The 18,321-nt window shown below is 33.7% G+C and overlaps 1 protein-coding gene and 1 pseudogene across 2 annotated transcripts; one reads left to right on the top strand and one right to left on the bottom strand.

The window, feature by feature from the left end:
- Positions 1-354: 354 nt before the first annotated feature.
- LOC124848119 (protein VAPYRIN-LIKE pseudogene) lies at positions 355-1,407 on the bottom strand (annotated as a pseudogene).
- Positions 1,408-11,185: 9,778 nt separating this feature from the next.
- Positions 11,186-16,262, top strand: LOC124830016 (GEM-like protein 5). Of its 2 annotated transcripts, XM_088092114.1 has the most exons (5): positions 11,186-11,413; positions 11,517-11,584; positions 14,691-15,028; positions 15,311-15,585; positions 15,884-16,262. In XM_088092114.1, the coding sequence occupies exons 1-5, from the start codon at positions 11,339-11,341 to the stop codon at positions 16,115-16,117; spliced, it is 990 nt and encodes a 329-aa protein (XP_087948240.1). In that variant the 5' UTR covers positions 11,186-11,338; the 3' UTR covers positions 16,118-16,262. The 2 variants fall into 2 exon arrangements, with proteins under 2 accessions (XP_087948240.1, XP_047159576.2); XM_047303620.2 differs by lacking the exons at positions 11,186-11,413; positions 11,517-11,584 and having other exon boundaries at positions 14,335-15,028.
- Positions 16,263-18,321: the final 2,059 nt, after the last annotated feature.

Raw genomic sequence — 18,321 nt, forward strand, 5'->3', positions numbered from 1 at the left:
TTCACGGTCTGAGGGTTATCACCTTCATAATTAATTCACATCAAACAACCCAATAATTCAGAAAAAATTTCATCACATCTTAATCTACTTCAATCACAATCAACACAAATTAAGCATAGAAAGACCAAGATTTAAATGTCCTTATCTATATTTCTCAAAGAATTTGATAACCAAGAGATCAGCTAAGTGTTTACCTGTGGTGAAGATGGCAGATCTGGGGACTGCCATGCGGGGAAGGAGTGTCTTCGCAGTCAGATGCGGCAGAGGAAGACGGCGTGGTCCTGGTGGTCGTGGTCTTGGGGACGGTTCATCAACCAAGCAATCACCAAGGAAGATTCCACACTACACATAATATATACACAAAACAGAGATTTGGATTCAGTGATACATGAGTGTGTTAGATTTAGAAGGAAGAGAAACCTGATTTTGGAAAGAGTCGAAAAAGTGAAGAGGGTGAGCTGCAAGATAGGGAAAGGATTTGAGATGTGATTGAGAAGCACCATGAGTGATCAAGAAGAGGGCAAGTTGCAAATGCCCTGCCTCAGCAGCACAATGCAGGGGAGCGTAGCCAGCATCATCCACAGTATCAACCTCACCACCGTGTTCAAGCAGCACCTTCACGCTCTTTATTCGACCCTTGAATGCAGCCCAATGCAGTGGGGTCCACCCGTTCTGGTCCCTCCCGTTCACACTCGCCCCTTCCCCCAAACACCTCTTCACGCCCTGAACATCGTCAACCCTCACCGCACGCATCAGCGCGTCGCCCAACCCCAGCAAATCCACCAAACGCCTGCGCGCGTTGGACTCTTCACTCTCCGCCGCAACACAAAACGCCGTTCTCCCCTCCCTGTCCTTCACGCACTTCACGTCTGAGCATTCTAACAAACACTCCACGGCCTTCACGTGTCCCTTCCACGCCGCGTAATGGAGCGGGGTCCTCCCCTTACAGTCCACGCGATTAGGGTTTCCTCCCATCGAGACGCAGAACTCGATAACCCTCACGTGCCCCTCCCTCGCCGCCACGTGAATCGGAGTTCTCCCCTCCGAGTCCACCGAATCCACCTCCAACTTCTCGTCGCAATGCTCCAGCAGAAACTCCATCACGTCGATTCGATCCGTTGCCGCGGCCTCGTGCAGAACTGACTCCACGATTTCGCAACCAGAAGCTTCCAGAAGCTTCACCACGTCGAGGCTCCCCGACCTGATTGCGGGTGGCATGAGAGACTCTGCCGTCGCGGTAGCGTCCGCGCCGGCGTCGAGCAAGTAGGCGACGGCGTCTGCGCTGCCGTTTTCGACGGTGGTGCATGGACGTCCGGTTCCGGTGAATGGAAGAGGGAAATCCCAGGAAGAGTGGCGGTGGCGCGGGGACGGGAGTGAAAATTTGGGAGAAGCTTTCCCAAAAAGCATTTGGAAAATGGACGAGGGAAATCCCAAATTCAGATTTTGTCAAGTGAATGCATATACCGAGGGCCAAAAGCCTTCGGTAAATCGTGTGTGTATTACCGAAGGGCAAAAGCCTTGGTAATGACCAACTTTAATGACCGTCGGGAAATCCTTCGGTATTGTCATTTTTTAATTTCAATGATATATTCATTTCTTAACCTATATATATATATATATATATATATATATATATATATATATATATATATATATATATATATATATATATATATATATATATCCAACATAATATTTATAATTCTCTATTTTAATACAGTCTTAATGATCTATTACATAATACATGATCCTTTGTGTAGTAATTAAAAGAAATTATATCAACAGTTCCTAGATCTTTTATAAAACTTCATCCTTAATTGGAAATGCATTATTGAAAATCCACGTAATATAATATTTAGATAATTAACATTAGATATTTAATATACTTGAGTTAACCGTATTATTTCCTTCCATGAGTCAATAATGTTTGCGGATATAACTGTATATATGTGTTTCATCACATAATATTCACACTTATAATTTTTCGGTTAATGAACACAACAAGTTAAATATAAATAATATAGGTTTAATACTTATTTTGGTCCCTACTTTTATGGGTTTGATTCAAAATGATCATACCTTTCAAAAAAGTTCAGTAAGACCCCGTAATTTGTTAAAAAATGTTCAGTCTGGTCCTTTTCGCTCATACCGTTAAAAATCTAACCATGCAAATGCCACCGTGGCGCAACCTTATTAAGTTGTCAAGTTTGATGAATACGTGCATGTTACACTGTGTAAATATTAAAAAAAAAATTAAAATGACACATCAGCTTCCGCCTCCACCAGCTTCCCAAGCACACCCTCTCCCTCCCACTCTGATTTCGCCGGCTCCCACCTTCAGTTCCACTCCAACTCCGATGAAGAGGGATACAAATATCAGAGCAAAACCCTTTTATTTTTCACTCTCACACGCCCTAATCTCTTTGTGCACAGATTCTCTGGAAACCCCAAATCCCAAAAACTCAGAAACTTTGTGAACCCCAAATCCCAGAAACTCAGTCTTCGCTGGAAAATGGAGAATAAGCTTTATTTGAACCGAAACCTCGCCAAAGAAGATGCGTCGCTGATTCGATTTCTAGGGTTTCAATTTCTTAACATTTTTCATCGTGCTTTTAATGTCTCAGTAATTAGTGCAGTTTCTTTTGATGTGTGGACTCATTCATGGAATGTACTTTAATAAACCCAAATGTACAGGTGAACTCAAAATTGCAAAAATAACAATGTACAGGTGAACTCAAAATTGCCAAAGCTACCTGTTCACAAATTCAAGCTTCAACAAAAAAGCTGTAACAGCTTAAAACCAAGAAAAAGGTAGAAAGAGAAAAAGGTAGAAAGAGCAAGCGACAATTTAATTCCATGTTAGTAGGACTTGCATGCTAATTCCATGTTAGTAGGACTTGCAAGCAACAATTATGTAATCCTTGCTTTTTATTGTGGGGAGGAGAGGGAGAGGGGGAGGAAGAAGGAGACGACGACCTCTAATGTCACGTGGGAAAAAACCTAAATTCACAGTGAAGATGGAAGATGAAGTTTTAAATTTTTTTTTAATATTTACACAGTGTAACATCCACGTATTCATCAAACTTGACAACTCAATAAGGTTGCGCTATGGTGGCATTTGCACCGTTAGATTTTTAACGGTGTGAGCGAAAAGGACCAAACTGAACATTTTTTAACAAATTACGGGGTCTTACTGAACTTTTTTGAAAGATATGATCATTTTGAACCAAACCCATAAAATTAGGAACCAAAATAGGTATTAAACCAATAATATAATATAATTGATGCACTGTGGTTGAATAGTAGTAAAATGAACTAATTATATTTGGTGTAACATACTATAATTTTTTTCTAACAACTTGTAGAAATCTCTACAACCCCAAATGAGCTTTCGCTGCTCTATAAAAAGTAATGTACATTCATTAACTACTAAACTTAATAAAATAAATTATATTACACAAGAAATTGATTCATTAAAAACTTAAGCATCTAATATATTTCTAATTGATAAAATGTTTGTTTTTTTATACAATGAACACAAAAGAACTATAAGAGATTGTTGAGAAATAATTATTATTAGTTGTGAATGACCCTCTACAACTTTAAATAATCTTGGTAATAATTAAGTTTTACATAGATGGCATTAATTTATAAAATGTATAGTTATTGATGAAGTAAAGTTGAGGAAAATTTGCCTAAGTTGAGTCACATTGACTTAAGTTGAGATGAGTTTGCCCAAGCCAAAGGTTAGGATGAGTGTTGAAGAACTTTTTAGTCGCATTAAAGCCAACAAAATCTAAATTCCTCACTAATGTAGTAAAGAGCAACCTAGGATCTAATTCGTGGACTTGGTACTTGTTAAGGCTAGAATTGTAGAATTAAAACCTAATTGTTATTTATTAAAACTAAAACTAGGTGGAGAAAAGAAAAATTAGATGATATCTAAAGAGAGTAATTAATAAGTAATGCATATATCTAAGTAAAACTAATGAATGAATGGAAAGAAAGCAATGCATGATATATATCCTATACTAATGCAACCAACATAATCTCGACTAATGGAAAACAAAACCTAAACTTAGAATTCAATTTACACAATGTGGAGAACAATTACTATAAAGAAACCGCAATTGGGTATTACACTAAATGAAAGAAACAAAACAATATAAAATTGTAAATGTAAATGGACAAATAAAAGAAAATAAAGGAAAATGTCATCAATCAATTAATAGCACTCAGAAACAATAATTGTGAACAGAATTGAAAGAACTTAAAACAATAATTGTGAATGGAAGTTTAAAAAACTAATAACACCAAGAAATAGAATTTAAAACTAATCATAATCACATATCAAAGAACTCATAAAAGATTTTAGAGAAAAGAGAACATATAGATCATGCACAAATTTATTATTGAATTAAACCTGAATCCTTAAAGCAACTCATGATCTCAAGAAGACATCTTGAAAAGTTAGACCTATTTGGATCCTATAGTATCTAACCTAGACACTGGACATGGTTTTCTTTAAGTCTCAAGTCAAAGTCAATTACAAAAATACACTTACCAATACTCTAACACCTCTAAAATGTCTAAACAGATTTCCTATCTATACTATATCAGTTAAAGACACAAAGCAAATGATCTTCAAAAGAAATGGACACTAAGGAATGCTACTGGAAGTGGACAGAATAGCAACACAAATTTAGGGTTCATATTAACACTAATCCAAGGCTAAATTTATTCCGAAAATGCAAGTAAAGGGAAGCAAGAAACAAATTGAGTTAAAACTGGAACAAAGCAATAAAAGTCTAACAAAATCTCTAAAGTGCTATTCCTAATCAAACAATATCAATATTAAGTGCAGAAATTATAAAGGAACAAGACTAAGGGTGTGTTTACTTTGGGGAGATGATTTGGGAGAGAGTGAGGGGATGAATTTGAGGGTAAATTTTTTGTTGTTTATTTGAGTGAATTTGGAGGTGAGTGAGAATGAATTTGGAAGTGAAATTTGAAAATTAGTGTAAAATTTGACTAATGTGATAGATAAAAAAAATATTTAATTAATAAAAATTAAAGATTACCAAAATGCTCCTAGTAATAAAAGTAATATAAAATAATAATTGTTAATGTTATATTTAATTTTGAAAATGTTTATAAAGAGAAAAAAAAATTAAAATTAATTATTAAAAATAATTTTAAAAATTTGTAATTTAGTAAAATGAAATATTTTTTTTAAATATAATATTTTTGTAATATAATTTATTACCAAGTAGTATGTTGTTATTTGTTATTGAAGTGAAATTTAATATTTATAATTTTTATAAAAAAAATATGTTGCTTTAAAATTAATGTTATTAAAAAAATTGTAGTAAGATAACATCCACTCATATAACTTACAAGACTCATATATATTTAGATAATTTCATTTTTATTTCTTTCAATCCTCTGCTTTCCTTCATTAAAACATTAAACATACGAAATATTTGCAACAAGATAGATAATAAAATAAAAAAAGAAAAGAAAACAACAATCCATAAAGAAACAAAAACTGAAACCCTGGTGGTGGAGGATTAATTGAAGTCACTACATGAATATGGAAGAGATGATTCTCTCTGCTTTTATTCCTTTTCAAGAAAGCAAAGAAAGATAGCTCCTTCCAAATAATAAACAACAAGGCATTGAAGGATAGAAACACACAAACTCAAAAATAATCATGTAAAGAGGATTTGTTAGGAGATTGGCAGAGAAAAAGTGTGAACGGTAAAGAGAAAGGTGTCTCTGTCAACTCATCTCAAATGGATCTCCTTGCCTTGCATCACTCTCACAACACAAGAACACAGAGTGAAAGCGACCCTTTCCCACGTCAATTAAGACCATGCCATGGCATAATTTGCAATAGCTGAAATAAGATCCCACCGTGTTGTTTTTGTTGTGCATAAAGTGGTCCATGGTTGGGAACCGAGCAGGTTTTGAGTAATGATGGAACCGAATAAAACCAAGTGAGAACCGAATATAGCTTGCATGTAAATTCCTCTTAAGATTGGAACCGAATACGAGTACTGTGGGAACCGAATACGTCTCCAACAAATCACTGTTTTTTATCTTCTTCAGTTTCAAAACTCGTCTTCGTCTTTCAATCACTTTGTTCTTCTTCATCATCATCTACGATACACAAGGCTCCTTCTTGGTCATAATCTACAACCCTGCAACCTCAAAAACAACAACAAAATTGGCTAAAGAACGAACCGCCTTAGCGTTGTTCTTTATCCTCAATACACTCAACACTATTTACAGAGGGTAAATAAGACTTTCCACAATAAATCCTTCCAAATCTCTTCATTTTAGCAGGTGATAAAAAACTTATGTCTCCCGCAAATCGTATCAAATCATTGCTCCCATTTCTTCTCATTTGAACACATAAATTAGCTCATTTCATCGCTCTTAATTTCCTCTCAACAGTAAATTTTGTCCATGTGAACACAGTGTAAATCGAAAAGCAACATTAAAATTCATACATGAATGAAAAATCTAACAGTAGTAATGTAAGAAAGGTTAAACAAGAAAAAGAAAAAGCAAAAGCCTATAACAACAAAAAGAATTTTAATTTTATTTTCTGAATATTTTTCTAAAAAGGAAAACGACCTATTTATTTAAAACCCTATTTAATTAAATAAAAAGGGAAAATTAACTCTATTTCTATCAAAAACCTAGTTTTACCCTATTTACACTAATCTATCTTATTATTTCTAGAAAATTATAGACTAAAAGGACCTAAAAGAGGAATCTTATAATAGAAAAATGGGGAAAATATAGAAAAGGTATACAAAATCAAATAGCAACTGAAAACAGAATTTAAAAAACCAATCCTAATCATCTAACAAGTGGAACAATTCAGAAAAGGTAAAAACGGCCAAGTCCAGATTTGACATTGAGTTTAACCTAATTACTTAAAACATAACATGTCTTCAAGAAGACATCTTGAAAAGTTAGGCCTTCTTTGGAGCTTATGGCATCTGATTCAGATGCAGAAAATGTGCATGGTTCCCTTTAATACTCAAATTAATTCCAATTACCAAAATTTCACTTTTTACTATACTAGAACATCTAAATTAAATCGCGTATTATGCCTCGGTTTTTGAAAACCCGAGACATATAAAAACGCGGTGGCAAAAATGTAATTTTGGAAACACTATATGCCTTGGTTCTTTTAAACTCGTTTTTGAAAAGAGTATATTGCACCGGTTCTTTTAAATCCGCTTTTGAAAAGAGTATACTGCACCGATTGGAAATTAAACGAGACATTTATGATGCGGTTTTATTTTAACCAAGGCCTATATTTGCCTCGATTACTGGGTTTGAGGGTTAAAGTTCAAAACTTTATTCACGCAAAACCTCTCTTCCCGCAAAACCTCTCAGACTCTCGCTCATATCTCACGCTCTCGCTCATATCTCGCGCTCTCGCTCTCATCTTTGCCTCCCTCCCTCCGATTTCTCCTATCCACCAAACCCCATCATCAGCGCCGCAAGCAGCGCCTTTCAACCACGCCGCCGGCCACCACGCGCAAACCCGCAAGCACCGCCGTTCAACCACGCCGCGACTGCATCGCCTCTCGAGTGAAGAGCAAGCGGTGGCAGATCCAGATCCAGATCCTGTGCCAGTGGTGGAGTCGCTTGCCAAAGGGAGCCGCTTGTCGTTGACGATTTTTAGAAACTAGGAAATGGGGTTTGAGGCTGGGTTTCAAAAGTATGAATCCTTGGTTTCTTTGATTTTTTTTCCATTTGTTATATGCTTTGTAATGTATCTGAACTTTTATTTTCTGATTTTCTGATGTATCTGAACTTTGATGCTTTGATATGATTTTCGGATTTTATTTTCTGATTTTGTTTCCATTTGTTATATGCTCTGTAATGAACAACATGAATTCTTTCATCCCAGTGGCTTTCTGTAATGTATCTGAACTTTGATCTCTATAATGAACTTTGATGCTCTGTAATGAACTTTGATGCTCTGTGATGAACTTGATGCTCTGTGATGAATCCCAACAGGTTCAGCAGTATTTTGAATTTTTTTTTATTGAATTTTCTAAGATACGGTCTCGGTTCAAAGGATACAGTAAACAAATTACCCAGAACAAAATAGCATAACCTAAACTCAACAATGTTTAACAAAGGTAAGGAACCATTTTCCTAATCTAACCTCAAGCAAGTAAATAGAAACAAGGCACACAATGAACAAGGAAATTAAAATGCATTCTCCATAAGGTAATAGGCAATGAAAATAAATGTTGGAAAGAGACAATTCATGCAATGATAGAAATTAAAGACAATAACAAGTAAGAATAATAAGAAACACAAATTCAAAATTCAAAATTGGAACAATCTAAAGTTGGAAATATAAAGAAAGTGAAAGAAAAGAAATAGCACCAACTCAAGAATAGTAAAGAACAATAAAGCTATGACTAAAAGAATTCATAAAATACAATTTCAGATATTTCATAGCGGTGCAACGGAATGGTTAGCGTGTACAACAAACCAAGAGGGGGAGTGAATTAATTTCTTATCGTAAATAATACTTTTAGTAAATTTCTCCTAAAATATAAATTTCTTAACAATAATTTAAACAAAACAAAGAGTAAGGAAGAGAGAAAATTGTACAAGTGATTTTTATATCCAATTATTAATATCAAGCGAGAATTAACACTTCACTATCACAAACTAACAAACTATTACAATCACAAAGAAAATAACACAATATCTCCTAGCATATTCACAAACCCTCTTTCAATTTCTCTCAACCCTCACGAACCCTAGCTCAAAGGGTATTGAATTGGGGAAAGATCCACTTGCTCAAGCATTTCCCTCAATTTGCATTCCAGTAGCTTTTACACTAAAGTATTGTGTTCCATTAATTGGCATTTCGCTTTAGGACTTCAGTTCTTCTCTTTTGACCAATTTCAGCCCCTTTGACCATGGGTTGTTCTACAGATAAGAAAAAGAAATAAGGGTCGAAAATCAATTAATGCAAAAAGAAACCTATATAATCAAAAACATTTTTTTCAAAAATAATTTTTCTCTTTCTAAAGAAGAAGGACATTTATTAGTTCTAAAATATATTTAAAAACACTTTTTTAACTACATTTTTACAAAACTAAAGATTTAAAGGAAAAACTCAAAACTATCCTAATTCTAGAATCTTAAGAAACTAAAATAGACTTTTAAGACTAGAAAAAGAGGGAAAACTTAGGAGTTATCAGTGAGTTGCACTCATGACCTCAACTACCTATAAATATAGCCAACTAAACTACCTCATCTTCTTGTTATATTAACGACATAATAAATAGTTATATGTTGTCACTCATTTAATTGTATTTTACTAAATAAAATATTTCTTGGGTCTTACACATAGAAAATCTCACTTTTTATCTCAAACCGTCCCCCAACACCTTCTCATTCCCCAAAACCCTAAAGCTCAAGACCAAGCAACGAGAACTCCTCATTTTTTTTCCATAATTGCCCTTATTGATGTCCTTGCCTTCATTACGCGCCTCTTCATAGGCGATGTGCTTTACCACAAGCTCATGCTCACCACTTTCCTTCACTCTCTACTATACTTTCTTCGCCTCTTCGTTTAGATCTGCGAGGTCTATGTTCTCACCACCCCTTTATTTGCTTTCAATACTACTATCGTCGCGTACTTATTCGCCAAGGAGGTTTGAGACTTTGGCTCTGACATCACAAACACAATAAACACATTATTACATCTACATTTATTTCAATAGGAATAAAGAACCCTAAATTTGCGGAGCGAAAGGAGGAAAGTGTGAGTGCAAAACAAGAATGCTGGGGAAGAAGGAAATTAAACAGATTATTAACCGGCATAGAAAGTCTTCTACTTTATTATGAAATTATCACTACATTCCCTTTCTATATCGGTTCTAGTGATAACCAGCATAGAAAGTCTTATTATATTTACATCTTTTCCACCACATCACTTATTATGCTGGTTGGATTATACAAGCATAATAAGTTGTCATACATTACTGAATAATTATTTGAAGAATGAATCATCTTCAAAGTCTTCTCATATTAAGAAGAACATGGTTGCATTGACAAATCTCTACATTTTTCTACTAGTTTAGACATACTTGCACAACAAAACTACCACCTTTTTTTCTCTAGGAATTTAGTTTCTATCTATAGTATGAGCTTCATAAGAACCCTAAGGTGTAGTTGTCCAAGGTTATTATTACCTATTTGATACCTCCTTAGATAATAAGCTCTTAATTGTAGAAAATATATAGAAGCTTCTTTAGAGGACAAGCATCTAGCTAATAAGCATGAAAGGAAAATGTTGGAGTATCAAAAGCTAAATATTGAAAAGGTCAAAGATGAAGCCAAAGTGAAAGTTGATTCAAGAGCCAAAACCAAAGTTGAAAGATAAACTCTTACTTAAGTGAAAGATATTGTTGTTACAAACCATATGTAATACTTGATACTATTATATGCTCCTTCATCTAAATCACAAAGCATAACACCCATACTAAATCATTGTAGATTGTGTAACATCTACGAATATATTAGACTTGATTCAGTTGGCAATAAGAAACCATCTAAGAATAACGCAAAAAGACTCAATCTTAATTAATTACTTGAGATGGAACAAAAGAAAAATGTAATGACTAATTTTGTGAAAACATTTTTGTCACAACTTCAAAGGTTAATGACACAGCTAAATCACAAGGCGTAACACCCATGCTAAATCTTTCCCTATACCCACATCACCTCCTACATTGAAAACACCACTTATACCATCACCTTCATGGTCACAAAATGATGGACTAAAGATTATCACAAAAGGGAAAGAAATACACAATTTTATATGTCAAACATGTTAAACACATTATAAGCATCCCATGTTTTTAAAAGACTTGATTAATAATTCAGTCCTTATTATTGCTTTTTTTATATCTTTTTTATCAACTAAATTTCTATTTCAGTCCAAATTTTCTTTTCTTTCTCAACTATAATATTCTCTAATATTCTTTAATGATATAATTCCATACCTATCCTAACAACCACAACTATAATCGTGAGTCAATTAAGTATAAAAAAAAAGCAAAAATAACTTAAATAGAATAATTTAATTTCTTTCAAATTTTAGTTAGTTTTGTAAAGACCCGTTCTTTTCTTCTTTTCCTCTGTCACTCTCCTTCCTGTCTTCCTCTTCTCTCATCACTTTCCCTTTCTCTTCTTTCATTTCTCTGAAAACCCTAGGGTCATAGAAGGATGTGGGCTTGAGGGAAAAGGAGTTGTAGGAGGAAACTCATTCCTCTTTGCGATGCAATTGTCTCCGTTCGGGGGTGCGACAGCAGCGGCGTTCTCTTCACGACAACGGAGTTGCGACTTCTTCACGGTGATTTTCTGGTGACTCTAACACGACGTTCTTTCCCGATCGTTTTAAGGTTTGAATTTTGGGTTTCTTTTCTCTTTCTGATTTGTGGTGATTTGGGGTTTAGGGTTTCAAAGAGGGTTTCCTTCCACGTATCGTGATCTTGAGTGCTACCGTGAAGAAGAAGAGTTTTAGGTAAGGGAAGCTAGTTTTGTATCTTTAAATTATGTTGGTTGTATAATTTTGGTGCTTGCATGTAGGATAAATTGATTTAATTAGAATTTCACTTGCATGTTTGCGTTGGTTCATTTGAATGGGTATATTTGGTTAGTTGATGATTGATTTATGATAATATGTGATATTGATGTTATTGTGATGATGAACTGTGTGTTATTAAGTTGTGTTGATGTTGTGATTTGACTAAAATGTTCAAGGTGCAGTGAGCTATCAAAGTTCTGAATTTGTGTAGTTAAAAGTGGAGGTTTGATAGGCAAGTTGGAGAGATAAGGGTTTGAGTTATATACATGGTATTTCAGGTCTTGTTTTATGTCATTTGAAACTTGTTAGAGGCGTCTTTTGATTTAAATATGAGATGAAATAAAGAGGAGTAATTCATTGGGGAAATTTTGTAGTGTTTTTAGTGTAAAAGTGGGGTTTTGAGTAATGAGATTTTGAGGAAAGGGTTGTGAACGGTCTCGGGAAGTTTAGAGTGTATTGTTAGACCTATTATGATGTGTCTAGACTTTTAAATAAGTTAAATCTGGTGTGGAAGAGATAAGAGTAGATATTAGCATGATAAAATTGAGTTTAGACACTTTTGAGTTATTGAAATGGTTTGGTGCATCTAATTCCTATTCAAATGAGCAATATAGTACTCTATTTCATCTATAAACATGTTTTTGTATCAATATTAGTGTTATAGATTCTAAATTGATTATTTGGATATGTCTAAGATGCACCAAAACCATAAAAATCAGGTCGCAAATAATCGATTATCACATATGATAATCAATTATTGTTGTCAAAAAATCATCCACGATAGTTTTTGGTGGTTTTCGGGGTTTCAGGTACCATTTTTGGACATTCTTTAGGTTGTTTTGGGGGGTTTTGCACCTTTCCGGAACTGTTGGTGATGGTTTCAAAGTTGTTTTCCTTGTTTAAGTATGAGTTTAAGGGGTTTTTGGTTGTTTAGTGGTTCTTCTTGGACTGTTATTGTCTGTTAATGTACATGGAATGGTTTCATGTGATTTTTGATGACTTGTTAAGTTGTTTGTGGTCTTTTGAAGTATAATTAATATTATATCTATGTTTGTATGCAATGTAAAAGTGAAAGATTATATGTATATGGTTTCATATGGATTCAAATGGGTTCCACGGAGGAACTTCTTGGTGTTGGTTTCAAAGTAAGTTCCAAAAGTGAATCCTCTTGGTGAGGTTCAAGTATGTTTTATTCATTGTCACGTAGAGAGGATTGATCCATGTCGTGAGGAGTAGCAGAAGGTCTTAGTCTTGGAGGCAACTAGTATGCTCCAAGGCTCGAAACAGACTAACCTCGTGAGTGAAACCAATTGGCAATGACTTTGCAAAGCAGTAAAAGCCACCACGAGTGCACGACCCGCCATAGCTCGGCAATCATTCTAAGTCCAAACAGTCCATTCATAACAAGTGTCCTGCATAAAGTGTTTGATGATTGTGGAGTGATATGTTTGTTGTATGTAACATGTTTTACGGGAGTTTATAAATATATATCGTTCCTCAATTGTAAATTAGCTTATCCTTGCTTTTTTGTTGTATGTTGTGTGTTGTTTTCTCTTTTGCAATGATCACCTTAACTGGTGTGAGCTTAGGGAGGACATCTTTCAAGAGATTCAACTTTTGGTTGAAAGGAAAAAGCAATAGGATAGATAGTCTTTGGTCTTCAAAGATATGATTTGGTCTTCAAAGATATGATCTCTCGTTCTAGTAGCCTCAAGTTACTTGTAAGTTTTCATTTATGTATGTCTTATTTTAGTAGTTTTATACTACTAAAATATAGGATATTACAAGTTTTATCTATATCCTCTAAAATTTGTTAAAACAATTGCTATATATAATATATATTTATGCTAGTTGAAAATTTGTATTAGTATTTGTCATCGTAATAAAAAGAATATTGTTGAGACTAACTAGTCTTCTATTATCTAAAATCATTCTATTCTCCCGTAATAGATAAAATTTCGGTGATATCAAATATTAATAAAATACATTAAATTTTTTATATATTATTGTTTATATTATGAACTTTTTAACATATTTTCGATAAAATTGTAATATTATCATACTCTTCAATGGTCATTTAATTAAATAAAAACTATATAATAATTGATTGATTTTATTAATAATCACTCGCGCTGAAATTTTGTAATGACAAATATTATTTCTAAATATAAATATTAAGTTTATATTGTATATGATTAGAAATGCAAAAAATCCGTAATCATAAAAGATTAATTATTGTTTTATTATGTGAATTTAAAAACAAGTTTAGGAAAAATAATATATATATATATATATATATATATATATATATATATATATATATATATATATATATATATATATATATGTGTGTGTGTGTGTGAATGTATATTGATATTTTTCTATGTTAAAATCACGTTATAAGCTTCATTCCTTTCAGAAATAATGTCTAATTACAACCTTGTTATAGGTAATTGTAACTTTTTAAACAATCTAAAATAGATATAAGAAACTGATTCTTTGACAGAGAATTTGTCTTTTACACTTAAATTACAGATTTAGTAAATTATTATTTTGGTATAATGTTTTATTTTATTTATTAATATAATATTTTATTATAAAAGTACAGTTTAGAATGGATGTACAAACAAAAATAGTTGTCAAATATTAATTTTTGAAATATTATTAAAATTGCCTTGTAGAAGCTTAAAGAAGGTAGAAGAAAAGAAAGTGTTTGAAAGAGCAATCTTCCTTGAAAAAAAACTATATAAGACCCAACATTAAAATATGTCGAAGTAGACCGACTAAGTTGGCCCACGTATGTTCACTTTGATTAACATCTTAATTACTAAGCTTTCTTTTTCCCACGGTTTCGATGGCGGTGTGGGACTACTATCTTTCTCGATATCTTTCTCGAAAGCGTAAGCGCGTAAAACTTTCCTTCCAAACTCAACTACTAATATGATACCTCCTATGTATGTATCATTCTGAACCAACCTCATTTCCCAAAAACTCAATTCCATTGATCTTTCTCTTGCACATAAAACAACATGAACACCAACAGCGAAAACACCACCCAGAAGAACCAGCCGGTTCCAGAAGCACAAGGTGTGGCATCATCTTCATCGTCTTCTCCGCCCAGCGTTAGCACCGAGAATTGGGGAACTCACATCATGGGCACCCCAGCTGTTCCCAGCAGCCACCCAGATAACAAAAAAGCAGCTTTACAGAGCGGTGGTTCCGGCGGACAACCTCTGCCAGTTCAATACTACCAACAACATCCGTACGTCCAACACAGCCCTGTGGAGAAACCCAGCAACAGTCCCATGGAGTCCATCCTTCACATGTTCGATACGTGGAGCAAAAAGGCTGAAGCAACTGCCCACAACGTCTGGCACAACCGTGAGTTTTTCAACCTCTATATTAATTAATTCAAACATAGGGAATCTTTTGCTTTTACTAATGTTTTTATCTTTTTGTTAGTGAAAAATCTATTATAGATTTTGTCTCTAGAAGACTTTCATTCCTTTAGCAATGAGAACATCTCAAAATCCTACTAAACTGTAAAAAGTTATAAAGTACACCTTGTATGAACTTTTCATTGTGATTCATAGATCCAAATTAATCTCTCGGTTTTTTTTTTTTCATTTGATGTGATTGTTAGTCTGCTACTGTTACTTGCAGTTAGAACTGGTCCATCAGTGTCTTCAGCTGCACTGGGGAAGATGAATCTGACTGTGAAAGCAATATCAGAGGGTGGATTTGAGTCCCTTTACAAGCAAACATTCTCAACCTATCAAAATGAGAAGCTCAAGAAGAGCTTTGCTTGTTATCTTTCAACTTCAACAGGTCCTGTTGCAGGAACCCTTTATCTGTCCAATATTCATGTAGCCTTTTGCAGTGATCGCCCATTGTCTTTCACCGCACCATCTGGCCAGGAAACTTGGACCTACTACAAGGTACTTATTTTAATCAAAATACTTTATCAAAGATTTGTTCATCTTTGCAGAGAGAAAGAGGGAGAGAGTAAACTACATGAAGGTTATTATGTGTTTTAGTTCTCTCAAGATTTGATCAACACTGGTTTTGATTCCTTCAAGACTTAATTAAAATTTGATTCAGTTAAACTTTAAAAATGATAGTTTTACTATTCATAATTCTAAAATGTGGTAAATGTTATCTCTGGTGGAATACTTCATGTTGATTTGATCAGAGACAAAATTCATGAAATGACATGAAATTGTTACTGCGTCACAGGTAATGGTGCCTCTGGCGAAGGTTGGAACAGTCAACCCAGTGGTCATGAGAGAGAACCCATCGGAAAAGTACATTCAGATTGTGACTGTGGATGGACATGATTTTTGGTTCATGGGTTTTGTAAATTTTGACAAAGCAGTGAAGAACCTCTCAGAAGGTATCTCACAGTTTGTAGTGCCAGGAGTGGCTGTGCCAGCCACTGGTTCCGGAGAAAATGGAAAGAACTTTCAGTGATTTCTGTATTGAATTATTTTCGTGAATAATTCTGCTTAAATTTTTTTGTAGTGCATTGGACCAATACTTTATTGTAAATTTTTGTATGAGTATATGCTGCTATAGATTTCATAATACACAGTTAAAATATGATGTTTGTTCTTCATCTTCTCTTTTTTCTCCCTCTGATGTGATCTTACATTTTCAATGCTCTGTAAAATATAATAATGCAAACTAATCAAAATGCAATTAATTAGAAGAGATTCTGAAGTGGGAAGGAAGGAGTAGTTTTCACATTTCAAAGCAGCTTCATTCCAAGTTCTTTTTTTTTCGAGTCCATTTTCTAATCAACAATTTGCCAAGTGTGGAGTTCTCCAATCTGTATACATATCTCTATAGGGTAAAAAGAATACATGACGATAGTCCCTTGTGGCAAATCTGTTGTGTGAAACCCTCCAAGAAAAGTGGTGTGTAGATGGTAAAGCTTTTACCTTCCAAAACTAATTGAGAGAAAAACGTGTTCTTCTTCAATTAACTCATGTTGCAGTATTTTGTAAATTGACTTAACATGATATGTTTTTGTTTCTGTATCCTTCCATATCTATACACTTCTCTTGTTCTATGTGGGTATTTTTCTTCAATTACTTGTCATAGATTTTATTTAGGGAAGTTCTCATTCAAACCATCCTCTTCTCCGTCTCAATTTCCATCCCCACAAATTATTGTTCCAACTCCCTAATTTTACTATTGTTACCTTCCTATTGGTTTAGTTAGCATAGAGTCTGGGATATCCCTTGACTTCTGTAATGGTTAATATGATAAAATTATTTCTCTGTGACAATTGCTTTTATTTCAATGCTTTTAAGTTTAAGTGACAGATGATAAAGCTTTTTTGTTTTCTTTTTATTTTTAAGCAATTATTTTCTTTTTTCAAAAACTTTTAACTAATTTAATGCTTTAACACTGGATTAAATATAAAAGTGATAATATGCATCAAATATTTCTAATTAAAATTGTTGGGACAAACTATATTTGTGTTGTATATATTATCTTTATATAAGGAAGAAAGTATATGTTATATTTTATTTTATTATTTAAATCATTTTAATAAATATATTTAAAAAGTAGTTATTCAAATTTTTATTTAGAAATTCTTGAAATATGATAAACTTAAGAATAAATTATTTAAAGTATATATGGTTGGCAGTCTTAAACATGTGGATAATATGGGATATTCATGTTAAATAAATTGTTTCTAATTAATTTTTAGAGTATTTGTATCTTTATTTTCGCTTTAAGTTTACATTTAGTATCAGAACTTGGTTAAATGTCTTTTTCTTGTTTTAATCTATCGTAATTATCCTTTTGAATTCTTTATTCGTTTCTTTCATGTGTTTAAGGTCAGACCTAACATTACTGATATTGGAAAATGTGTCGTCGTGATGAGGTAATGTGTCTTGCTCCTTTGGGTGCAAAAGGTCTTAGAACATTGATGTTGTAGCTCGTCAAGGCTCTGTCGAAGTTACTCTGAGGAGTATGAAATCTATTTTGTATACTCATCTAGCATTATATCAATAACATCATTTTTGGACAATAGGTGGAGGAGGTAGTTGATTATTCTGATGTGGAGATGAAATAATTCACACATCTACAAAATAATGAGCATTGTGTATTTTGTTTTATATGCATGTGATCTGAAAATTTTAACATGACACTAGTGTAAAATAGACTTTTTATAGCAATTTATTTATACATGTTCAAATTTATCCAGTATAGAAAATGATGCGGTGACAGAATGGTAAGTAAGAAAAACTTTTTTACACCGGTTATACTAAAAATAGGTATAAAAAATAGCACGGTGGAAAAATCGTAATAAATGATAAATAATTCTACATCAGTTACACTTAGAACCTGTATAAAAATAATTTTTATACCTATTTTACTTAGAACCGGTGTGGAATATTAAATATTTTGCCCACCCCTTCGATTCACGCTTCACTTTCTCTGCGTGCATCTTCTCTTTTCTCTTAGTTCTCTCTGGCACTTCTTCTCCTTTGCTTCATGTCTTCCTTATTTCTCTCTAGTGCGTCTTCTTCTCCTCCACAAGCTCCTTTGCATTGAGGGCAGAGTTCAAAATCATCAACGCCGCGACTCTTTCCGGATCGCCTACTTGTCAAAACTCTCGTGCTCTTGGACCGCGACTCCTCTAGAAGGTTATATCCTCT

The sequence above is a fragment of the Vigna umbellata genome, chromosome 5, assembly GCF_029865625.1.
Source record: "Vigna umbellata cultivar VRB3 chromosome 5, Vumbellata_1.0, whole genome shotgun sequence".
Classification (NCBI taxonomy): Eukaryota; Viridiplantae; Streptophyta; class Magnoliopsida; order Fabales; family Fabaceae; genus Vigna; species Vigna umbellata.